General features: G+C 36.6%; 2 protein-coding genes across 2 annotated transcripts in view; one reads left to right on the top strand and one right to left on the bottom strand.

The window, feature by feature from the left end:
- The window catches only part of Dcaf13 (DDB1 and CUL4 associated factor 13), a 38,398-nt gene extending 27,962 nt beyond the window's left edge, over positions 1 to 10,436 (bottom strand). Inside the window, exon 1 of the mRNA XM_076835935.1 lies at positions 10,291 to 10,436. Coding sequence (XP_076692050.1) covers positions 10,291 to 10,360 — 70 coding nt within the window. The 5' untranslated portion in view covers positions 10,361 to 10,436. The remainder of the gene's footprint in view (positions 1 to 10,290) is intronic.
- Positions 10,437 to 10,543: 107 nt separating this feature from the next.
- Slc25a32 (solute carrier family 25 member 32) lies at positions 10,544 to 24,355 on the top strand. Its single transcript, XM_076835936.2, has 7 exons — positions 10,544 to 11,041; positions 16,552 to 16,702; positions 19,430 to 19,515; positions 20,597 to 20,757; positions 22,221 to 22,334; positions 22,663 to 22,808; positions 23,775 to 24,355. Exons 1-7 carry the CDS (start codon positions 10,888 to 10,890, stop codon positions 23,911 to 23,913), a joined length of 951 nt encoding a protein of 316 aa, XP_076692051.1. The 5' UTR covers positions 10,544 to 10,887; the 3' UTR covers positions 23,914 to 24,355.
- The last annotated feature ends 2,225 nt before the right edge of the window (positions 24,356 to 26,580 follow it).

Here is a 26,580-nt window from a genome sequence, read left to right as displayed (position 1 = left end):
AATTTATCTGCAACTTAATCTTACTTGAATTCTGGCAATTATTTCAACTTAAATAATAAGGGAGATAAAACTCTCCAGTTGATGACCTCACTCCAATCAGGAATGGCCAGGGAAGACCTGAAGTCCTGTTCCTGGTCATTCATCCCCCAGCAACAACAGAGAAATAACACAACTGCTGTACATCACATCTATGAATAACCAAAGCCTAGATAGATTCTACATCCTTTTTGACTGCATATCTATAACAAATATGGAGGAGTAACCACACAGGATGCACCCAACATACACAGCTGTCTACAACACATCTGTTTAAACCTCTAGAGGGTCCACATTCTCAGGAGAACTACAGAACAAGCAGGTCACATAAGCTCTAACATTGCAAGCATGGAGTCAAAAGCCAGCAATCACAGCCAAAGAAGCCACAGGGAATCAGATTCAACACTACATACAAATCAGTTTCCCTAAACACATCATTCATTAAAAGTGTTCACTAATAAAGTAAAAAAAGTACAAAAAAGTTCCATCTTAATGGATGCATAAATTCCATCATAGAAATACAAGAAATGTGAAAAATCAAGGCAACATAAGCCCTCCCAAAGTACTCTTTAGAAAATGACTCCAGGAACTGGAGTTGTGGCTCAGTGGCAGAGCACTTGGCTAGCATGTGTGAGGCACTAGGTTCGATTTTCAGCACCACATATAAATAAATGAATAAAATAAAGGCCCATCAATATCTAAAAGAATATTTTAAAAAATATCTTAAAAAAAAAGAAAAGAAAAAGAAAATGACTCCAAAGATACTGAAGTGAATGAAATGTCAGACAAAGAATCTACAAGACTGATATTTTAAATGATGAATGAATTCAAAGAAGATACATATAATAGTTGAATGAATTAAGGAAAACAATGCAAGATATGAAAGAGCAATTCAATAAAAAGATAGCAAATGGGAAAAAGACCCGGAAATCTTGGAAATGTAAAAATCAATAAGTCCAAAGAGGGAGAGGGGAAGAAGGGGTGGGGGGCGGGGAACAACCATCAGTTGAAAGCTCCATCAACAGATCAAAAGAAGAAAGAAAATTGGGTTTGAAGACAAGGTGGATGATTATCACATCCAAACAGTAATTAAAAAAAAAAAAAAGAAATTATGGTTAGAACACATAAGTTCCCCAGGACATTAAAAGACCAAATTTAAGACTCACAGGTTTAGAGGAAGGAGTAGAGCTATGGGTTAATTTCACAGAAACTCCAATCAGTGAAATAACAGAAAATTTCCCAAATCTTGGAGCTAACATGGACACCCAGGTATTAGAAACATTTAGAACCCTAAAGAGACATGACCAGAAAAGAACCTCTCCATCACATACTGTAGTTAAACAAACAAGAGTATAGAACAAATATATTAAAAGCTGCAAAAGAGAAATGCCAAATCACTTATGTCAAGCATAGTTATCTTTCAAAATAACAAAGAAATACTTTCCAGGATAAGCATGAACTACAAGAATTCATGACCATTAAATCAGCATTATAAAAGATACTCAAAGAATCTTATACTCAGATGAGGAAGCAAGGTAAACACAACCATAAGAGCACAGAAAAAATAAGTCACATTGAAAAGTTGATAAACACATGAGTAGCATCAACCTCTTAAGATGAATAAGGAAGAACATAAATATTCACAACAGACAAAAGTAAAATAATGTGACAGGAACTAATACATGTCTTTCAATGACAACCCTGAGTGTAAATTATTTGAATTTTCCAATTAAGACACAGAGTAGGTGATTGGACTGAAAAACAAGACCCGTTTGCTGTCTGCAAGAAACTCACTTTACTGGCAAAGATATGCTCAGACTGAAAGTGAAAGGATAGAGAAAGATATAACAAATGGAATCTAAAAACAAGCAGAAATAGCAATACTGATATCCAGCAAAATAGACTTCAAGCCAAAACTGATCAGAAGAGACAAAGACGATTCTACATATTGATAAAGTTACAATTCATGAAAAGAAGATTTTAAAAAATTGCAAATACATATGCACTGAATATTGGAGCATCAACTATATAACATGAACATTACAGGGCATAAAAAGAGAAAGAGGCCTCAATACAATAATAGTGGGTGACCTCAATATCTCCCTCTCACCAATATACAGGTCATCCAGGCAAAAAAAAAAAAAAAAATCAGCAAAGAAATATCAGAGTTAAATTACATTATAGATCAGATGGACTCAACAAACATCACAGAATACCCCAATAGTGGCAGCATATACACAAAACTTTCTCCAAATTAAGATACCACTTTAATTCACACAGCAAGTCTTAACACACACACACACAAAAAAAAAATTGTACCTTATCAGACCATAGTGGAATAACAAAGAAATTGAGCAAGAGGAACTTCAGAAATTACATAAACACATGGAGACTGGACAATACACTTTTGAATAAGCAGGGTATCACTGAAAAAATCGGGGGTAGGTGGGTGGATTAAAAATGCCTAGAATCAAATAAAAATGGGAAGGTAACTTACCAGATTTTGAGAGACACATCAAAAGCAATTACAAGACGAAAGTTCATAGCTGTGAGTGCCTACATTTGAAAAACATATCTCCAATTAATAGTTTAATGGTGTATCTCACAGTCTTAGGGAAAAAAAAGAACCAAACTAAAAATTGTTTGGAAGAAAGAAATAATAAACATTAGTACAGAAATAAATGAAATTGAAACTAAAAAAAGAATACAAAGAATCAATGAAATGAAGAGTTGGTTCTTTGAAAAGGTAAATAGAAAAACCCTTAGCCAAACTAACTGAGAAACACAGATGGCCCAAATAAATGAAAGTAGAGATGAAAAAGGGGATAATACAACACATACTACTGAAATACAGAGGATTATTATTTTTTTTAGAGAGGGAGGGGGGAGAGAGAGAGAGAGAGAGAGAGAGACAGAATTTTTTTTTTAATATTTATTTTTTAGTTATCGGCGGACACAACATCTTTGTATGTGGTGTTGAGGATCGAACCCGGCCGTACGCATGCCAGGCGAGCACGCTACCGCTTGAGTCACATCCCCAGCCCAATACAGAGGATTATAAGGGAATATTTTAAAAATTATATGCCATTGCCAATAAACTTGGAAATCTAGAAGAAATGGATACATTTCTGGATTCATATGACTGCTATAATTGAACTAAGAGAATATAAAATTCTAAATAGATCAAAAACTAGCAGTGAGATTGAAGAAGTAATAAAAAGCCTCCCAACAAAGAAAACCCCAGACTCCTCTGAACAGAGCCTTCGCAGCCATGGGAGAGACGGAATTAGAGGTGGCTGTTCTAGAAGAGATGGAAAGAGAGATCGCTTTCTGGGATGAAGTAGAAATAGACATTGCTGCCGACTATGAGTTGCAAATGTGGATTGATGCCTGGGATGAGATGAAAACAGAGATGGAGGCCATGGATGAGATCGAAAGAATTCGCCATATGCTGAGCCCAGAGGACTTGAGTGGGACTGTTTTGATCCTCACAAAGCAGCAGATGGAGGAGCTGAAGAAGCACTACTGGATGGACCCCTTTCCATCCCACAGTACCCTGGTGGCCCTGGCCTCCCGCCTCGGCCTAGAGGAGCAACAAGTACAGGACTGGTTTCTGATTAAGCAGTGGTTTAGAAGCCAGCCCCCCGAGGTCTCAAGGTGCTGCTCTGTACACTCAACCATGGAAGACAGCCATCTCCCCGCCTGGTCTGGCTTGTTCCGTGCATGTCCATCTGCCGAATGGGTCCTGGAAGAAGCCCTTTCCAAGCTCCCCTGGACCCTGGTGGTACATGGCAATTCAAGAAGCCACCTTGAAGAGCCTTGCACATGACCTTCCAGACGTCCTTGAAGAGGAAGACAAATGAGATCCAAGAGATTTCTGAGTGGGTGGGGGTTCTGCACCTGCCCCATCCCACAGGTCTTCCCTCTGACCTCTCTCCATCTCTTGTTACCCCTACCTGTTTGAGTCACCGGGAGTGTGTCTGGGTCTCTAGGAGTGGAATGGGTGTTCCTGGGTGCACCTCCTTCCCTTCATGCTTCCCTGCACCCTGCCAGAGGTGAGGCTGTGACCACCTGCTGGCTTGTGTCCTAACCACTTTGTCCCTCACGAAGAAAGTCCCATAATAAATGTTTTTTCCATTAGTGTTTGAAAAAAAAAAAAAAAAAAAAGAAAACCCCAGAACTGGATGAATTCACTGTTGAATTCAATCTTTCAAAGAATTAATCAGTGTTCCTCAAACTATTCCATAAAAGAGAAAGGAAAGGAACTCTTCCAAACCAAAGAGAAAACTATAAAATCATTTGAAAATTAAGTACAAAAATCCTCAATAAAACATCACAAATTAAATTTAACATCACACCAAAAAGATCATACATCATTATCAAGGTATTTTCCAGGGATGTAAGATTGGTTCAACATATACAAATTAATAAATGTAATACATCATATAAATAGAATTAAGGATAAGAATCATATGATCATTTCAACAAATGCAGGAGTGCCATCAATAAAATTCAACATTCATGACAAAAACTCTGAATAAACTAGGTATAAAAGGATCACATCTCAACCTAATGAGGGACATATGAGATGAAGCCATAACCAACATCATACTGAATAAGGAAAAAACTACCAGCCTTTCCTCGAAAATTAAAAACAAGTCAACGGTATCCATTCTCATTGGTATTAGAAACTTTAGCTAGAGCAATCAGGCAAAAGAAAAGGGATAAATAGAAGAGTCGTATTATCCTTATTTGTAGATGATATGATTCTATCTATACCTAGAAAACCCTAAAGAGTCTACCAAACATAGACTGGTGACAAATTAAAACTGATAAAGTTATTGAACGAACAGAACACAAAACCAACATATAAAAATCAGTGACTATTGTATACATTTACAACTTCACAACTTGATGACTTTTGTATTTTATTTTTCAAAATAAAAGCTGTGTATGTGAAGAAAAGAAGAAAACTCAATGACTTTCCTATGTGCCTATAATGAACTTGCAGATAAAGGAATCAGGAAAAAATATTCTATTCACAAGTCTCAAAAACAAACAAACAAACAAAACCCTAGTAATATATCTGACGAAGGAGGTAAAAGATCTCTATAATGAAAAATATAAAACTGTTAAGAAATTGAAGACAACATTAAAAGATGGAAAGAAAGCCCTGTCTTCATTTGGGAGTATACTGTTAAAATGGCCATATTACCCAAAGTAATCTAGGATCCTCATCAAAATACTGATGACATTCTTCACAGAACTAGAAATTTTGTCCTAAGATTCATATGGAAGTTCAAAAGACCCAAAATAGCAAAAGAAATCCTGAGTAAAAAGAATAATAGGGAGGCATCAAAATACCTGATTTCAAAATATGCTATACAGTCACTATGGCAAAAACAGCAAGGTACTGGCATAAAAACAGATATGTAAATCAATGAAATAGAACAGAGGACCCAGGAATAAACCTACATATCTATAGCCACCTGATTCTTGACAAAAGTGCCAAAAATAGACTTTGGAGAAGATAGACTCTTTGACAAATGGTAGGGTAAAACTGGGCATACACTTGTTAAAAAAAGATTGAAAATAGATCCCTTCCACCCTATATAAAAATCAACTCAAAAAGACCTTAATGTAAGACCCGAAACTACTACAGGAAAACATAGGACAAATACTTCAAGATTCAGTGAAGTTCTAAATAAGACTCCAGTTGTTCAGGAATTAATGGCAAGAACTGACAAATGGGATTACATCAAATTAAAAAGCTTCTACACTGCAAAGGATGCAAAGGAAACGATCAACAAAGTGAAAAGACGGCCTACAGAATGTGAGAAAATCTTGCCAGCTATTCAGACATAGGCTTGATATCTGAAATATATGAAGAATTCAAAAAAGTTCCGAAGAACGGGTAATCCAATCAACAAATAAGCATGTGAACTGAACAGATACTTCTCAAAAGAAAAACTAAATGGCCAATAAATACATGAAAAATGTCTTTAGCTAAAGGCGAATGCAAATCAAAACTACACTGGGATTCTTTCTTAACCCCAGTCAAAATGGCTATAATCAAGAAAATAAAAATAACAAATGCTAGTGAGAATGCAAGGGGAAAAGGAACACTTATACACTATTGGTAGAAAAGTAAATTAATGCAGGCACTATGAAACACCATATGAAAGTGCCTCAAAAAACTAAAAATAGAACATATACATGCCAGCTATACCATTCCTGGGCATATACCCAAAGGAATTAAAGTCAGCATATAAAAAAGATACCTGCACACCCATGTTCAATGGAGCATTTTCACAATAATCAAGTCATGGAATCATCTTAGAAGACCATCAACAAATAAGTGGATAAAGAAAATGTGATATATATACACAAGAGAGTACCAGGACTATTTATTTGGTGTACTATGCAGCCATTAAGAATGAAATCATGTCATTTGCAGGAAAATGGTCGGAACTAGAGAGCGTGATCACGTTAAGTAAAATAAGCCAAACTTATAAAGACAAGTATCACATGCTTTGTCTCATGTGGAATCTAAAAAACAAACAAACAAAAAAAAAAAAAAAACCCCACAAAATCCCATGAAAGTAGAAGGGGAATTTTCAGGGAAGGGTATGAAGGTTAGTAGGGAGTTGAATACAATCAAATCATGTTACATGCATGGAAGGAAACCTAACAATGAAATCCATTAATTCACACAATCAATATGCACTAATAATTAAATTTAAAAACAAACTTCAATTAAACACTGTGATTAAAAGGTTCTAGTCTAATCTCAATTTGTTTCAGCATTTGGTTTTAAGGGCTACATAGTTGAAAATAACTCAGGCAGTACTAGCTTCTGTACAGTACTATATTAATGGCATTGAAAACATCCTGGAACCAATTCCTTGTGTGGCACATTCCCAAGGTAATACCTGTGACTTCAGTCACTGAGAATGTCTCGAAGGGGAGAACTGGTTCAGTTAATACAGCATTGTGGAAAGTGAGGACTGCCTGTACTTCACAAAGGTAAGGAGATCCAAAGAGAAGTCTACAGTTGGCTACATTCATTTAGTATATTTAATTTTCAGTTCCATCCATAAGTTTTGCAAAGTCTATTTCTGAAGCATGTTTTAAAAAGTTCTACCTAGCCAGGCATGGTGGCACTTTTGAGATTTCAATCCCAGTGGCTCGGGAGGCTGAAGCAGGAGGATCTCAAGTTCAAAGCCAGCCTTAGCAACGGTGAGGTGCTTAGCAGCTCAGTAAGACCCTGTCTCTAAATAAAATACAAAATAGGGTTGGGGATGTGGCTCAGTGTCCCTGAGTTTAATTCCTGTACCCCCAAAAAAGTTCTACCTCCTCTGATGTCAACAGCTGTTGTTCCTACAAAATTGCTATTGCAACAGTTTCAACAACAACAATAAAAAGATCATTGTTTCCAAAATTTTTCAAAGGCAAAATGAATTTTTATAGATAACACTTTCATCATTTTCAGTATAAAAATTTTTAAATGGTGGATATATTTCCAAGCATTCATCATCAAAATAATATCTACATATTACAAGACTTTTTTGAAGTCATTTTGCCATTCATCATTAAAAATGGTTAAAAATTTGAATACAATTGAACACTGTGATAGATTAAAAGGTTCTAGTCTGGTACAAGAGCATATCAGGATTGTTGCACTTTTTTCTAAAAAAGAAAAACTTTAAAAAGCCTCCTACTTCACATTCATAAGCACTGAAGCCTGCCAAATTTAAGAAATGCTTAATTCACTGTATGTTCCATAACTCTTTCAAGAACTTTGCTATAATAAAACCAAGGAACTTCTACATGAAAAGATTTTCATGGTCCTTTCATCACTTAGAAGTTATAATCCCCCAATAGATATAAACTGCAAAATCCTGAAGCTAGAAGTATTGCTCTGTCAATTCTTCACTCCTCAGGATATATGAATTACCTTATATAGTATGTGACTATTTTAACATGGCTGAAACAAGGTCATCCCTATCAATCCAAATATTATATAAATAAAAATTCATTTGTTTTTTAAGATTGGAAATAAACTGAAGTTCCAATTTTTTTTTTCCACACTAATAAATGCCCCTCCCCAAACATCCATTTTCAGAGATCTATGACCTACAGAATAAAGTTCTAGAAGACCAGAAGTTCCAGTTTCCTTTCTGGTCTTCTATAATCTGGCCCAAATCTACCTGTTTGGTTTCAAGTTCCTTCTGAAATTCAGTTCCAGACAACACTTTTACCCACTGTCATTTAAAATTGTCTTGTACTGTTCCACTCTTGAATTCTTCCACACACTATGGCTTCCAACAAGAATTTACTCCAACTTTCATTCTAGCCCATCTAAGCCCTATGTACCCCTTAGATTCTATTTAAATCTTATGGCTTCTATAAAGTTTTTCAGATAACATCTTGTTCACCCCTAAATTCATAATCCAGTCAATAAGAAACATTCAATTAATATTGATGGAGGACCTACCATACATCACCAGCACTGAAGACATAATAATTTATAAACTCACTGCATTTATTATATATTTGCAGTGCTAGGAATTGAACCCAGGACCTTGGGCATGCTAGACCAGCACTCTATCACTGAGCTACATCCCCAGACCTCACTGCATATACTTATGTAAGGTGTTCTCACACATATTAACCAGCTGCATCAGAATTACCATGGGATTTTAAAAAACAGATTCCCCAATGCTTACCCCAATTCTTGAATACTTTGTAAAATTTATAAGAAAATAACACTTAAGATAAAAATGGAATAAAGACAATAAGTGTCTTTCTAGTTTTGTTTTACAGAGCTCCAAAACTTCTATTTTTCCATTTATTGTTATTTCCATCAGGAAGTATAAATAGGGAAATGTAGGAAAAAATACCTTAATAATGAGATTAGATGAATAAGAACATCTTAACACTGAGATTCTATGACCTGCCCATCCAATCATTCATTCATTCATTCATTCATTCATAAAGCATCTACTATGTACCAGGTTATTATCTAAACAGTGAACACCAAAAAAGATTTTCCCTCTATTTGCAAGTATAGTCTGATAGGAAAAACAATTCACCAAAGTAATAACTACAAGACATTATGATAAACGCTGACAAAAGTATAAAAATGTCATAAAAGAGGGCTACTGGAGTGGAGGTGAGTCCGTGCAGGGAATAAATATGCAAAATTATTGTTCAAAGAAAGCTTCCCAGACAGAGCAGCTTAACTGGGAAAGGTGTGTGCCACAGGAAATCTGTAAGAGAATGCCTGAAATGCACTCATGTTGGCAAGGATGAATATAAGCGACTAGTGGGAAAAGTAGTGATTGGTGAAACTGGAGATGAAGTAGGGACCAGAGGTTCAATGACTGTGGATGATGTCAAGTCTGAAGGACAAATCTAATTTGCATTTTAGGGAACATCCCTGTCTTGTTACTTACCCTTACACTTACATCTTAGCAATGCTCATAAATATGTTGGCAAATCTCTATTAATCATTAAGTGAAATATTGTTCCAGCCTCATTTTTAATCGCTTATCCCTCATTCGAACCCGAAGACCTGCCCCTTCTTTCTATGCCTGAGAAAGAAGGCACAGCCCTAGCCTTTGCAGGTATTATTCTCTTCACTTACAATGGTCTGTCCACACAAGCTTGGTCTCTTGTCATTTAGGTTTCATAAACAAAATCACAGTTCATAAGCGATCGACATGTTAATAAGCGAACAGGTCGTTAATTATAAATAAAACTTACTAATTTCACTTTACCCTTTCTGCCCTTAAACTTTTCACAGGGATGGTTTGGCAAGCGAAAACTGATAGCTTTAAAACCCATCTGTTTCCTTCCATAAGCAGAAGTAATTTTAAGTGGAGATAAAATGACTATAGAAGCTGGAAAGTTTTAAAGAAGCCTGTTTAATCCTTAAATCCTTCAATACACGAGTGTGGTTCACTCAAGTTCCACTTTTCAACAACAGAAACCTGCGGAGGCGGAAGCATTTCTCCCTATTGCTAACTCCCATTTACCGCTAAAAATTCTTAGGAGGGGAAAAAAAAAGGACTTTAAAAAACATACTCGCTACCCAGTTCCGCAACAGCACTATCCAAAGTTCCCCTGGGCGAAAGAGAACTGGGAAAATAACTAGACTGAAGTGCTGGTCTCCCCACTCGTTTACTTCAAGGAAGTGGAGGCCGAACCTACTCCTGTCAGAAGGCGCCCCTCCCAATCACCTTCCCTCACCTCTCTGTAAATCCAACTTGGTTTCGCGTACGTAGTTGTCCGGATTCCGGCTCAGCATCTTCACTTTCATCTTGGCGGCTCTTCCCCCCGGACTCCACGAGCCTCTCAGTCCAGTCAGTGTCACCGCCTCCTCCCGCACACTCCACTTCCGCCTCTCGCAGACTATTTCCTGTCACGTGATACTACCTCGTGTCTGCCAGCGGGGCTCAGCTGGATCCCGCGGCGCTCCGTAGTAGTGCCGGCAAAGGTTGGCAGGGGGCGGTTCTTGAGCTGTTGTTTTCGTCCACGTCCTTTGGCTCAAGCATGCTGCTTCAGCCGGGGAGGTAGGGCGGGCACTAGGTGGAGGCGTGCAACCCGCCTCCGTCACGCCCTCCACCGGCTTGACGTTTGGCCGTGCCCCCTCACGCTCCTCCGCACTAAGGTCTCCGGGCTCGGTTCCCGCTACCCGGCAGTCGGAGCTTTTTCGCCAGTCCCGGAAGTGGGCTCGCGCCCTACGGTTCCTGCTCCCGGGCGGCGACCGTCGCCACAGTGGCGGCCACTGCATCTCGTTCCACCTCCGCGGCCCTGGGCGCCGTGGTTTCCTCGGACCCTGAGCCTATGAACGGTCAGGGCCAGTCGGCATCCGGGTCGTCGGCGTGGAGCACGGTATTCCGCCACGTCCGGTATGAGAACCTGGTAGCTGGTGTGAGCGGCGGGGTCTTGTCTAACCTCGCGCTGCACCCGCTCGACCTCGTGAAGATCCGCTTCGCGGGTAAGAGCCCGCCTAGACACCGGGGTCCTTCTCGCTGCAAGCACAGGCTGAGTGGTGGAAACTCAAAAAGGGACCGTGACCTCCCCCTTGTATCTTCTGTACTGCGAGGAGGAGGGCCTTGAAGAAGATGCTGTTTACGCTGCCTCATCTGGAACTGGATTTGAGACAGCAGGGCCTGGCCGCTCTCTTTCCCGCTCCCCGAGGATAAGGAATGGGGAATGTGGGCAAAGTGTGTGTGTGTGGGGGGATGGGCTTGTAACAGTTTAGGACTTTGCTGTCACACGGGCGAATCATTCACTCTAGGAGGTACTTCGAAATCATAGGCCAGCCACGTGTTTGGAAGCAGAACGGAAAGTACCAGGTGTTTGGGGTAGAGTTTGGGATAGAATTATCTTCAAAGTTTCTTTGGTTTTTGATGTGTACAGTGTGGTACAGTGTTCTTTGAACGAAAAAGTAGCCAGATCTAGATATTATTTTGTTTAAGTGAACATGTATTAGGATAACTGACGCAAATATCCTGGACATACATCTCTGAGTTCAAGGAAAGACAGAGAATATCTGCCAGGCTGCCCTCTGCAAGGCGCAGCAGCCTACTGGAAAAAAACTTATAAACTATTATAGTCAGGTACAATGGAGTAGTTAAAAAATAACGTCTGGTCCTGTGATTGTTTTTGGCGCCTTTGCTGTGGTTTCCGCAGTTGCGTAGTCATTGAGGGTGGGCCTAACAGGAAGATCTTGCCTGGCAAGGTGGGTGCTGATTTTCAAAATGGAGTTGCTTTCGAATTATTAGCAGTTTAGAAGTTAAACTCAACACTAAATTCTGTAAAAGATAGTTTCAAAATAAACTTTGGTAACTTCATTTGGAAACTGTTTTCTTTTATTTCAGTTATTAATACAATTTAAGTCCTGCCCTGAGCATTCAATTTGCAATTTTGGTTTATCTTACAGTAATACTAGGTATTTTATTTACTTCACTTCTTATATATCTCTTAATTACAGAAGTGTTTTATAAAGTTCTTGACTTCAGGGAACTTAGTATCTAATTGTAAGACTTGAGACTTAGTAGTAATGTTAGATAATTCTAGACAACAAAAATCAAGGGCATAGTAGAATAAATCAAAATACAACATAAGAATATAGATAGGCTATCAAGAAAATCATAATTGTTAGTGGCTATATGCATTTGTAAAGGTTCCATGCAAGATTGGATCTTGAGGTTCTCTGTAGGATAATTAATACTTTGGCAGAAAGAAGACACGAAGCAATTTGATGAAGGAAAATCGGTGAAAATTATGGAGTGTTACCTTTAGAAAAGACACTACAAATGGATAATTTCATGGAGTTTCTGATGCATACACAAATAGTTACGATTATTATTGATAGCTAATCTTCATTGAGCATTTGCTGGGAGCATTTCCTAGAAGAAAGGCAATGAATTAAGAGCTTTAGAAACATTCTTTTTTTGTTGGTTGTTTGTTTTGGTACTGGGGATTGGAGGAATTCAGGGACACTCAACTGCTGAGCCACATCCCCAGCCCTATTTTGTATTTTATTTAGAGATAGGGTCTCAGATCTTTCTGCCTCAGCCTTGCAAAGCACTGGGATTATAGGCATGTGTGCCACCATGCCCACCTGAGCTTTAGATACATTCTTGTCCACTATCCTGTGAGTTTATTATCCTCTTATACAGGTGAGGATAACTGAAATTGACTTAACTTGCCCATGTCACAGAATGTAAAGGTAGATCTGGAATTTGAACCCATGGAGTCCAACTCTGGAACCCTCTTGCACTTAACTACTTACCATGCTGCCTTTATGAATCCCAGTATACAGTGGCTTGAATGTGAATAAAAGAATTTAGGCTTGGCTGCAGGTGTGGGCCTGTATAACTTGATGTCTTTTTTCAGCAACTTTGTTTAGGAGCAGAAAAGGTGGCAGTTGTGATGTTCATTGAGAAATAGTACTGTTGGTTGATGAATTTAAGACAATGCTGTGAAGTGGACTATACCTGAGGGAAGAAAATTCTTGGTATCTTGAGAAGATGGTAATTTTGATGACGTGGAGAGTGGTGGAAAACTAGTAGGGTTTAAGTTACATATAGGGTATTGAGAGGAATAATAAAGCCCACAGTGTGGCTTTGATATAATAGAAAAGAGGAAAATTTAGATGTGTAATGGAGATATAGCATCTGGTCATCAGCAACAATGCTCTAACCCATGGTTTTTATTCTTTCATATAACTAAAACCATTTAATAAAATTAATGTCTGAAAAAATAAAGTTAATATCTAATGATGGGAGTTTAGTCTTGAATGTATGTGCTACTAAACCAAACCTGGAATTTTTTCATGAGTTCTGAATGTGAATTGAAATTTCAAGATATCCAAAGTCAGAAAGATTGGAAATAATTTCATCTGAGAAAAACTGAAGAAACTAGGTTAGCTTGGAATGGGGAAAATCCTTAAGATAGAGAACTTCCATGGGGGAGAGGGAGCTGCCTTTTGGGTTGATCCTAAGGTCAGACATAAGTTGAGTGGAAATTATAGGGAAGCAGATTTTGGCCTGACAACATTGTGGTGTTATGAAATGAAACTGGTGATGACTAGAAGTGGTTCAGACAGAGGTTAGAAGATATTTTTGTGTTGGGTGGAAGGATTGGGTTAGGTGATCTTTGAGATCTGTTCTAACTTCATGAAATAATTTTTAAGGATTCAAAAATAGCAGGAACCCCAGCAAATAAGAATGTGTAAAAATAGTAATTTCCTAAAATAACCCCATTTGTAAAGATTTGTGAGTTTTTTAGGGAAAAGTAGAAAGAAAGGAGAATATGACTAAATCTGTAATACTAATCAAGGAACCATAGTGTATAGTAACAAGACTAGCACATGGTAAAGTTTATGTGGTATTGAAAGACCCAGTGGCATAAATAAACTAATATTTTTAGGCCTTGCAGTTTTCTAGACATGTTTCCAGGTGCTTTAAATTTAAAAGTTTGTTTGGCCTGTAATCCCAGTGGCTTGGGAGGCTGAGACAGGAGGATCAGGAGTTCAAAGCCAGCCTCAGCAAAAGTGAGGCATTAAACAACTCAGTGAGACCCTGTCTCTAAATAAAATACAAAAAAAGGCTGGGGTTATGGCTCATTGGTTAAGCACCACTGGGTTCAATCTGCGGTACTAAAAAAAAAAAAGTTTGTTTGGGGGTCTGTTAACAGTGCTAGGACTTGAACCCAGGGCTTTGCACATGCTAGGCAAGCACTGTACAACTGAGCTATATCCCTAGCTCCACCGTCCATATATTAACTCATTAATACTGACTCATTTAATTGATGTTAACTCATTTAGAGTTCATTTTTGGGTTTTTCCCCCCCCTCATATTATGAATGAGAAAGCTCAGATACAAGAGTAATCACATGACTTACTCAAAGTCACACAATAATTGTTAACAATTAGGATTCAATCCTAGGAAGTCTGATTCAATAACATATGTTATTAGTCTGAAGCTCTGAGTGGATAGTTTGGTATAGTGGAAGGGAAAATTCAAATGCTAGAAATGAAAGTAAAAAATAATTCCAGAAAGTTAAGCCATGTAAAAATAGTATCCAGGGCTGGATGTTAGGAAAGCGATCAGAACTAGTGATCAAGAAACTGGAGTACAGGGATAGCAGTGAATTTACTTAGTTGAGAGTAGAAAGAGTGCCTATAAAAACTAACATTTAAGGATGGGCAGAGGAAAAGGAGGCCAGGAAAATTTAGTGGCAAAGAAGAGGAAAATCAGGAGGATGCAGGATGAGGCAAGCCAAAACAAAGAGACGTTTTAGAAGGTAAACAATGTCAGCTGCCACTAAGGGGTTCTTAAGGAAGAGAGGACTCCCAGAGTGCACTTGGAGGTCCTTAACTAGAGCCCTTGAAGTAATAGGTGAAGCCCAGACTAGATTGCCAGGAAGGTGAGAAAGTTGGATTGTTGTTTTCTCATTTGTAGCAGCTTAACTGATAGGGAGGCAATGGGATCAAAGAATAGGTAACTCAAGAGAGATTTAAGCCTGTTTAAATTCTGATGGTTTAAAAAAAAAAAAGGAAGGGAGAGATTGAAGATGGAGACAGGGAGATAGTGAGTGAGGTTTCTTTATTTGTTTTTTTAATTGGTGCATTGTAATTAAACATAATAGTGGAATTAGTTGTTACTTACTTGTATATGCACACAATTTAACAGTATAATTTGGTTAGTTTTGTTCCCCAGTGGGGTCCAAAGTGACTGCTATGCAGGCTCTTTCCTGAGCTATATCTCCAGCCAACATTTTGCACTTTTTGACCACAACTCTTAATAGTAAATAAATTTTACCATTGCTATCCAGGATATACACTCACACTGAAACACAAGTCCAGTGGTTGTTCTTTGTCATGCTTATTACACACAGTAAAGTAGAAGCAAGGGTACATTGAACTGGGCATGCTTATTTGTGGCTAATAAACTGTAAACTCCCTGGAGGGCAATTTCAATATGTATGTATAACTTAAATTGGTAACTTAAATTTGACCCATATCATTTCCCCCTTCCCCTTTTTGTGTATTTGGGTTGAACTCAGGGGTGCTCTACCACTGAGTTACAACCTTAGCCCTTTTTATTTTTTATTTTGAGACAGGGTCTTGATTGTTGAGACTGGCCTTGAACTTGGGATCCTCCTGACTCGGCCTCCCAAATTACTGGGATTACAGGCACCCTGGGATTATACCCACGCCTGGCCATATCAATTCCCCTTCTAATAGTTAATTTTAAGGAAATAAGAATTCATACAAGCCAGGCGTAGTGGCACACGCCTGTAATCTCAGCAGCTCAGGAGGCTGAGGCAGGAGGATTGAGAGTTCAAAGCCAGCCTCAGCAAAAAGTGAGATGCTAGGCAACTCAGTGAGACCCTATCTATCTCTAAATAAAATACAAAATAGGGCTGGGGATGTGGCTCAGTGGTCAAATGCCCCTAAGTTCAATCCTTAGTACCAAAAAAAAAAGAATCCATACAAATTGTTATACAAGATATTCTTTAGAGAACTTTTTGTAATAGAAAAAGAAAATTAACATGTCAAATTGGGGAATGATAGTATAAATGATAGAATGTCTGTGAAATGGAAAACTATCACTTTTTTTAAAGTCTTATTTTTGGAATCTACTTAAAAGCAAGGGGGAATGTTTCTATATTCTCTTTGAGAAGGGAAAAAGCAGTATAAAAAACTACAGCTAGGTGTTCTGGCAACATGCCTGTAATCCCAGTGACTCAGGAGGATTATTTAATAGCCAATCTGATGCTTCCTAAAATATTATTTGGGTGCTTAGTATGTGCTCAATAACTACTTTGATAAATTTATTAACATTAATTTTAAAGTATAGAACATCCTAGGAAATACTTTTTTCCTGCCTAATAAGGGGTTTTCTTCTGAATTTTTTTCTTTATATAGGTAATTTATGAATCTATGTTTATATGTGATTCTGAACTAGAATTTTTGTGTATCCTTTAATGCAGTGAGTGATGGATTGGAACTGAGACCAAAATATAAAGGAATTTTACATTGCTTGACTACCATTTGGAAACTTGATGGACTGCGGGGACTTTATCAAGGAGTAACTCCAAATGTTTGGGGTGCAGGTTTATCCTGGGGACTCTACTTTTTCTTGTGAGTAGATCTGGGAGATTTCACAGTATTAAATAAAAAGGAATTTTTGTTTTGGTGGCTTTTATACTGGTTAATGAGGAAAGATGAGTCATTGAATCAGTTCTGGGAATTGGAAGGATTAGAGAACAAATGGCTTATTAGTTTCCTTTGCTTTCAGTTATTATCATCAGAAGCATTTGGTCTAGAAGAAAGTGTGTAAAGGAAAGGATGAAGAAATGAGAAACCCTTATAGAAGCCATTTTTATGAATTCAGGAGGGCAAGGTGTTTAACTGATTTCTTTTATAAGCAGAATGCTCACAGATTAGAAGAGAACTTTTTATCTTAGTTAAAGCCATTTGAAAAACATCTAATTTGGACAATTCACAATGAAGTTTTAAGACACCCTCAGAATTTCTGAGGTGTTTGAGCCATATCAGGACTCTTGAGCATTTCTAACAGCCAAAATAGACTAGAAAAAATGAATATACCAACTTGTTATTTATTAGTAGTTTTGCAAAGTATTGCAGAGATTGGAGGAACCTGGAACTCTTGTCTAAAATGAATCATGAATTTCAGTGCTCTTTGTATTTATTTTTTATAAAGGAAGATAACTTTTTTCCTCCACTTATACAAGATTAATTACAAAGTAGAAAATTTTATAAATACTAAAATAGAATATTTTATAAATACTAAAAAGTATCCTGAGATCATTGCTTATTTGTGCTCAGACAGATTCTTGAAATATTTGAGATGACTTACAGAAATGTATTTGATTTGCTGGGTGTGGTGGCGCATACCTATAATCCCAATGACTTAGGAGGCTGAGGAAAGAGGATGGCAAGTTTGAGGCCAATCTCAGCAATTTAGCAAGACTCTGTCTCAGAAAAAAACTGGGGTAAAGCACCCTGGGTACTTTACTTCACTAAAGTATCAAAGAAAGAAAGAAACCCAGAAATGCATTTTGATTCATAATGATCTTGGAAAGGCAAGAAAAGGCAGATTTGGAGTCCTTAAAAACATATAACTTAAGAGCCTGATTGAGAAAAGAAAGCAAGAGCTAAAAGGTTTTGAAGCATATCACTTTATACTCTTATGTGACCTGCTCCATCCTCCCAGCATGTTCATTTTCATTTTCTTACTCCTTCACCAGTCATATAGCATCACTATTAGAAATAACTTCTATTGCATGCCTTCTGAAGAAGCCACAGAAAGAGCCTATGGCAGGCATATTCATCTTGTTGAGTGTATAAGGAGGAGGGAGCAACATGGCACTGCTGTGGAGAAGCACATGTTGCTGAGAGCTTGCCTCTGATATTTGAGACTGAATCCACGAATGAGAAAGCTTTTCTTAACAGAGGACGTTTTTAGGAAAACATCAACACCTGTGTCTTTCCCTTTTTCTCCTTTGCATTATATATTGTACTTAATCTCTCATAAGTTAATGGCAGTATCCAAATCAATCTTAAAATAAATTTTTAAAGTGAAAACAAACTAAAATTCAGCCTTTGTTTTGTTTAAAAGTTTTTCTTATTTTCCCCTTAAAGACATATTCAGGTAAACTGTATGGATATATGCACACATATATGTTTGGGCTTGTTTGTATTTTATAGTACTGGGGATTGAGCATGGGTGCTCTGCCACTGACCTACATCCCTAGCCTTTTTAAGTTTTTATTTTGAGACAGGATCTCTCTAAGTTTCCCAGGCTTGCTCTGGATTTGTGATCCTCTTGCCTGAGCCTCCCAAGTATCTGGGATTACAGGTATTGTGCCACCATGCCTGGAAAGAATACTTTATGAATTTGATTTCTGTATATTATCTAAGAGAGTTTCTAAGAACAAGCCATATGAGTTAGCTTTATCTGATGAGAATTGCTTATAATAAAAGTTTGTTTCATGTTAGAATTGTCTTGGGAAAACCTGAAAATATTGATTCAACTGAATCCTTCTCGGAGGAAAGTAAAATTTGTGTTTAGAAAACACAGGCCTGATTTGACTCCCCTGCAATGAAATGTTTAGTGACTGTTTTCTGCCAGATAAAACGCAAATCTCTGTTACTCTATTGAGGTTCAGTTTTCACTATCTTACCATCTACTTTATTATTACTTTAATATCACTTTTCCCCATGCTCATCTCTTTCCTTATTGGAACTGTACCCATCTCAATACACAGCTCAGTGCCACCTCCAACATAAAGCCTTCTGTGATCTCATAGTTTCTGGATCTCTTATTTTACTGTGTCTTTTCTTATGATTATCATTTTATTATGTCTTTTACTATGTTTATTTGTATGCCACTTATGATCCTTGTTAATCTATTAAGAAAGATCTATGTTTGATGTTTATCTGTCAGAAAGCAAAGGAAGTTCCTAAACATAGATGCCTAGCATACATATTTGTTAAGCACAAATTGGACTCTCCTTTGCCTTTTCTTCCCAGTCTCTGCATCACAGTTACATCTTTCCATCCTCTCCATTTTCTTGTCCTTTTAAATTAACTGCTGAATATGTGATTAAAATATTTTACATACGTATTGCCAGCCATATATATTTGTTGGGGAGAGGTGGTGTAATCCTATAGTAAACCATTTCTGTCATGTCCATTTTTTAAAATAAGATCTCATTTTGTGGTTGTATTTTTCATTGACTTTTACTTTGGGGATAGTGCCATTAAGTTACACATTCTTTAAAACAGATTTTACTGTTTTAAGACATCTATTTTAATTAAACTGCTTATGTTTAATTCTTTTAGTTACAATGCCATCAAATCATATAAAACAGAAGGAAGAACTGAACGGTTAGAGGCAACAGAATACCTCATCTCAGCTGCTGAAGCTGGTAAGGCAATGTGTGAAATAGAAAACATCACCTTTTAAATTTGTTTTCCATTTTTATTTTTTGTCTTTTTTTTGGACACCAGAATTTAAGTAAATTTATCTAAGTATATTAATTAGTTATCACATAGTATTTCTTAGGATTGTCCTTATTGATCACTCTGGATTTCAAAAATTGTACTTATCACAAAGGGTGGAAAAATGAAAAAAGTTATGAATCCCTAATAGATTAAGATGATTAGGTATATGTTTTTTTTTTAAAGTGTAAGTTCAATTTTGTAAGTATTCAATTTAGTAGCCTCATTTGATCGACTTATATTTATGTACTATCTAGAGAAAAGAACAAAGTAAGACCCATAAATCTTTATAAATCCTACTTTGATACCTTACTACCTTGGTTTCTCAATGTTTACTGATTTTTTTTTAAAGCAAGGACTATTTCACTCATTTTTTAATAACTAGCTGCTAGCAGAATCATAACAAGACTCAACAAATACTGGTTTAATAAAGGACTCCTTAGAAATGTAGAAAATGAGAAACTTGACTAGTTAGTTTTTTCTCTTACAAAGTTGTCATTTTCTGTGAAGAATGTGAGTTGTGACTTATTGCATCACACAGTTAGTTTTTGAAGGGGAGTAGCTACTTTGAATGGGTTTGGGAAAGATTGTGATAAAGGGGGTGGACCTATGTGTGTACATGCACAGATTAATGAGATGCTAGGTTCCTGGTTTCCTTTTTACCTTCAGCCCCTCTGGTTTATACTGTCTTCTGCTCCTAAGATCTGTGTCTCCTTTCCATCTATTTTCTATATCAGGCCACATTGGTTAGAAGTCAAGGCATCTTTGCTATCCTGAAGTGTTTTTCATTTCTGTCTCCCTCTTAACTTACCTCTCACTCCCACATGAGGAATTTTTTTAGAACTCTCAAAAATTATGTCTATGATTTGACCCTAAAAAGACCACATCTTGCTGTTCCAGATACAGCTTCTAGGTAACCTCCTCCTTTACATAATGGACTGTATTTTAGTTTGAATTAAGTAGAAAAGCACCTGTATGCTGAGTAATCTTCTTTAAATTTGATTTTAGGAGCCATGACCCTCTGCATTACAAACCCATTATGGGTAACAAAAACTCGCCTTATGTTACAGTATGAAGGTGTTGTTAACTCCTCACAGCGGCAATATAAAGGAATGTTTGATGCACTTGTGAAAATATATAAGTATGAAGGTGTGCGTGGATTGTATAAGGTAATGAGTCATAAATATATTTTCAATAACTGAAAATTGCAGTTTCTCTTGGCTCTGTTGTTTCTCTTCTGAATGACCTGGATTCAGTCCTAAAAAGAAGCCTCCCTTAGGCAAGATACAATTGAATGAAAACTCAAATGTAACTTATAATATTGAAATTGTATATTAAGCTATTTATTCTCTATCATCATGACACTGGTGGGTGTGAGAACTGTCTAAAACTTTGTCAGGTGTCTTTTCAGTAAGTCAAACAGCCAAGTTGGGATAACATGTCTGGAGAAGAGATAAGTGAGTTTGATAGCATCTTAGTTTACTGGAAATTATGCAAACTTCAAATTACTTGAATGTTTTAAATAACAAAAACCCTACTCCCTTGGCTATTGTGATAATTTTGAAATATCTTACTAGTGGCATTAACATCTGTTTTCTGATTTTATAACTCTCCTTTTCCCCCATTTTCTGCTTCTCTATCATCCACTCCCACCTGTGTCTTATTTCTATGTTTCCCCCACACTTTTGGGGATTGAATCCAGGGCTTCATAAATGATAGGCTGGTGCCCTCTACTAAGCTACATACCCTTACATACCTAGCTCTTTTTTAAAAATTATAGTTTTAGACAGGGTCTCACTATATACCAGGCTGTTCTTTAACTTATGATTTTCCTGCCTCAAGCTCCTGATTATCTCAAGCTATAGGCATGTGCCACCACACCTAGTCCCCACAATACTTATTTTTCAGTCATCCACAGTTTAAAATCAAAATTAGATTTATTCAATGTTAGTTTTTTTTAAAGAATTATGTACTAGTTTTTAAAATCAATATCATGAGGTGGTTGTTATAGACACTAACTTATAGGCAAAAGTTTTGGAAATAAATCAATTCTGTGTTTCCTCCATCACTTTTTTGCTGTATTCTTTTAGAATATCTATACTTACTTAATTGAATTATTATTACCTCTCCTTTTTCACTTTTCCAGAATCTAACTGCCTGCTCATACCTGGTTCTTGATGGTGTACATTGTCTTTATGTTTATACATGTACTGTTTAAAGAAGAACTAACAAGAAAATACATATTGGAGGCAGGTGGGGTGGGGCAGACAGTATTGGGGATTGAACCCAGGGGGCTTTACCACTGAGCTACATCCCAAGGCTCCCCCCACTTTTTTTTCAGACAGGGTCTTGCTAAGTTACTTAGGGCCACACTGAGTTCCTGAGACTAGCCTAAAATTTGCAATCCTCCTATCCCAACCTCCCAATTACTGGAATTATAGGCCTATGCCACTATGCTGGGCAAAAATCCAAATCTTAAATTGAAAAATAAAGTAAAAGAATAGTATTTTAACCTTACATAAAATTTTGCTTAAAGTACTACACTTAAGAGGAGAGAGAATATATTTGACTTAAATGTATCTTTCTTTGAAAGTTGTTTAGTTTTTGTTCTTTTTTAATTGTTCCCTTTTAGGGATTTATTCCTGGGCTGTTTGGAACATCACATGGTGCCCTTCAGTTTATGGCATATGAATTGCTAAAGTTGAAATATAACCAGCATATCAACAGATTACCAGAAGCCCAACTGGTAAGATGATTCTTGTAAAAATGATATCATTTACTTGTATAGGCATTTAAGAGATGGAAATTTTGTCATGCGTACTTTGGTAGTATGGCTGTGATAATGAATACTGACTCTACTAATTTAATTTGTATTTAAATATTCAGTTATATATTAAGTTAATGATACACATATATTTAAAGTGAAACCACATAATTACATAGAGTTTGCGTTAAAGTGGAAAAACAGAGTATTTTTCATCTAAAGGTTTATTTAAATATTTTTGTCCTTTATAGTTTTTATTCTATATTTTTAAAGAAGTCCTGTCTTTAAATGTTTTGTGTTGTCATTTTAGAGCACAGTAGAATATATATCTGTGGCTGCACTATCCAAAATATTTGCTGTAGCAGCAACATACCCATATCAAGTTGTGAGAGCCCGTCTTCAGGATCAACACATGTTTTATAATGGTGTAACGGATGTAATTGCAAAGACATGGAGGTGAGTGTGCAGAATATCAGAATTGTTGTGATGAAGAGCCTTACTTATTTTATTCTGTACATGTTGTATAACAAAGGCCAAATTGCTGTGGTAAAAAATATGGCTAGTGGTCACTGCTTTCCCATTAACTACTACTGCTGTGTAGGCATGGACTTAATTCTCTGAGACTTGATTTTTTCATTTGTAAACTTAGACTAAATAGTCTGACTAGATGGATATAAAAATAAAATGAGATCTGGGGGTGGTGACATAGTTACTTGGGAGACTGAGACAGGAGGATTGTGAATTAAGAGGTTGGCCTGACCAACACAGCAAGACCCTCATCTCAAGAAAAAAAAAAATGAGATACATGAAAAAATAATAAAATTGAGGTGTTGTAAATATTTGGTATTGAATGTAAGAAGCAGTGAAACCTACTAGTTTAATACATTTTAGAAGGCCCCAGTATGGAAGAGATGTTTGCTTTTCATTATGAGAATAACTGTTATCTACCTTTAATTCTAAAAAACCAGAGCAGAATATTTGTAATGGTAAATTGAGTTCAATTCAAGAAATACTGAATGAGAACCTAAGTGATAAGTTCCTAGGCCTTATTCCATATTGGAGGCATCAAGGAAATAAATTTTTATATGTGTTATATTTACTGTTGTGGGCATTTATATAAGCTATGTGATTTTTAATGCTTATATTAGATCAGTTAAAACTGCTACATATCCGTACAGTTAAAAGTATTTCAAAGATGGTTAATTTAAAGCACTTTCCAGTTCAGTTTTGAGGTGTTTCCAACCCCTTTCTTAGTCAGTTTATAAAAAGAATGTAGGCCCCTACAAATGGCTACAAACTATATTTTTACTTAAATCAGAGCAAGATTTGACTATTTACTCTCTGTCCTATCTCACTTAAAAATTTGTATTTTCTGACTTGCTGTTTAGGAAATTAAGCATATATCTATTTTTCCCTCTAAAGGAAAGAAGGCATCGGTGGATTTTACAAAGGAATTGCCCCCAATTTGATTAGAGTGACTCCAGCCTGCTGTATTACCTTTGTGGTATATGAAAATGTCTCACATTTTTTACTTGGCCTTAGAGACAAGAAAGTAAGCTAAAAAAGAAAGAAAGAAAGGTAATTTCAGTATATTTGCCCAAGACAGCAACAAGTTCCTTTGGGTTTGAGACATAAAATTCAGAAGAATGCCACACAGCAAAATGGCTCATAAACATAATCTTTAGAAGTCAAAGAGCTGCTAAGTCTTCACAATGATTTCTGCTTCTTATCTTCATGTATATGGGACTTGGCTACCTCTACCTGTCAAGGCTGACATCAACATGTTAAAACTGACACGACTGTAGAGTTTCAGACATTTCATTGTTCAAGTAGAAACTAATTTGCAACATTTGCTAAATGGATTAGAGGAATCTGCTGCTTTTTCTGATCTTGTTTGCCTGAATTGACTTTAAATTGACCTTGTGCAATAGCAAGAAAACAGCTTCTTAAAAGAATGTTGTTTGTTTCAAGGATAAATTAAACTTTAACAATTTACTGAATAAGGTGTTAAGAATTTACTGAATAAGGTATTAGCCAAATCCAGATCTTTATAAGTGGGGATATTTTAGTGAGAAAAGTCCATTGTAAACATGCTTTAGTTTTAATTCATTTGGAACACACCAACTGTAAAAATTTGAGGAATTATGTAATTTTCTGAGAAATAGCTAAAATTTTTTGTCATTACATTGCTCATTATTTCCCCCATGGCTCTAACATAATTTAAAACGTAATCCTGGACTTAGTTCTTGGTGGGGGACATAAATACTTAATGTAGTTTAAAGTTGTAAAATCTAAACTTCTAGGGTCTGGCTATGACAGCCATTATTTAGCATGTATGGCTACGAATCACTTATAAGAAATGCTCAGTAGATTCCCTTTTACCAATGCTAGAGTATTTGGGATGTGTTAATAAACTAAAAAAAAAAAAAAGAAGAAGAAGTTTTAACTTTCTAATTTAATTTCCAGATGTATGGATCCAGTTCCCAAATAAATGATCAATCTACATTGGTCACTCAAATTCACATTGAAGTACACATTACATTAATGGCTGTTATTGATCTTTACTTGTTAAAGTCATTCTAACTCTCTGTAAGTATAAAAGCCTACCCCAAAAAGATGCCAGAATAATACTGACACTTTATTTATCATAAACATCATTGCATGCTATTGCACTACCATCTACTTGTTGTAAATAAAATATTATGGTTTTCAAAGCCATATTTTAATGGTTCTTTGAAAATAGGTCTATTTTTTATATTTTGGAAATGGCATTGTTTTTAAAATAAAGATGAAATGATGAGTACCTAATTGTATTTAATCCATACTGTAACATGCATAGGAATGCTTTAAAAATTAAGCATGACATTTTTTTTCATATTTCTGGATTATATTGTAATTCATATAAAATCCTGATATTAATACCTGTATGGAAAGATAAGCTGTAGTTGATATTTGGAGTTTTAGAGGTACCGTCATTTGAATCCTGCTATGTATCCCCAAATTAATAAATCATAATTCTTGTCCTCTAAGAGCATATAAGCTTACATAATAAAATGTGCATTAAATAACTACAGTTCTAGATTAAGAACATGCAAGGAAATTTCTACAGAGAGTTTCTATAAGAGGTCTGAGAAAGGAGATCTTACTTCACTCATTCAACAACATATAGTTATCAACTACCTGTTACTGAGTGCCAGTTACCAGGCTTCAGGGATATAGTGGTAAGTCAGCTTGAAAACATTCCTGCCTTCAGGATTTTCATTTTAGTATGAGTGTCAGAAAACAAATCTGTGTATAGTTTCAGGTGTTGAAAGCAAATAAAATGAAAGTAGAATTGAGGATAGTGTTAGCTTCTTAGGATGGCTTGTGTCAGGCAGGGTGTTTTTGAGAAAGTAATATTTGAGACATTTTTAAAGAAGTGGAGAAACAAACTACAAGAAAATAGAGACAACATATTCTAGGCAGGGAGAATAGAAATTACAAAGGCCCTCAGGCAGGACTTAACTTGACTAGAGGATAAATGAGAGAGGGGAGGTTGGAGAAGTACCACTACAGCATTGCAGGAAAGAGTGCAGGCTGGTAAATCAGACTGGCTTCAAGTTTCAACCTCCTAATTTTCTGTTTGACCTAAGGCAGATAATTTCACCTGCCTCTTGGTTCCTCATCTGGGAAATTATGTCTCGGATCAGTTCCTCCAGCAGTGCCTGAGATGGGGATTCTTGGGCAAATGACTGAAGGAGTACTCTTAGGAAAATTCTATAACAGAATAAAGAAAACGGATAAGGAAGGGAAAGAAGAGTAAGGGCAGTCCTCCAAATAAGGGTGGAAAGCTGTTGGCAGCCAACACTTGTAGCAACTAGTGTACAAATGCACCAGCCCTGTAAAAGGGATCTAGATGAGTCATCAGCAGCATCGGATACATAGCCATAGGATTATTGACAGGATTAATTGAATTAATCCAAAAAAAGAATTTAACACAGTTCTTGGACCAATAAACCTTAACAGAAACCGGATCTTGTAGGCCATGGTAAGAAGTTTACATTGTATGAGAAATCATTCTGGTGACTGTGGAGAAACTATTAGGAGACAGGCAAGAAGCAGGGATACTGGTTAGGAAGGTTACAGGTCTAGTCGAGAGTTGGTGGTACCATTTGATTCAGTTATTCCACTCCGGAATCTATCCCAAAAGGACTTAAAGTCATCATACTATAGTGATACTGCCACAGCA

The sequence above is a fragment of the Callospermophilus lateralis genome, chromosome 16, assembly GCF_048772815.1.
Source record: "Callospermophilus lateralis isolate mCalLat2 chromosome 16, mCalLat2.hap1, whole genome shotgun sequence".
Classification (NCBI taxonomy): domain Eukaryota; kingdom Metazoa; phylum Chordata; class Mammalia; order Rodentia; family Sciuridae; genus Callospermophilus; species Callospermophilus lateralis.
This window is presented reverse-complemented; position numbering and strand designations above follow the sequence as displayed.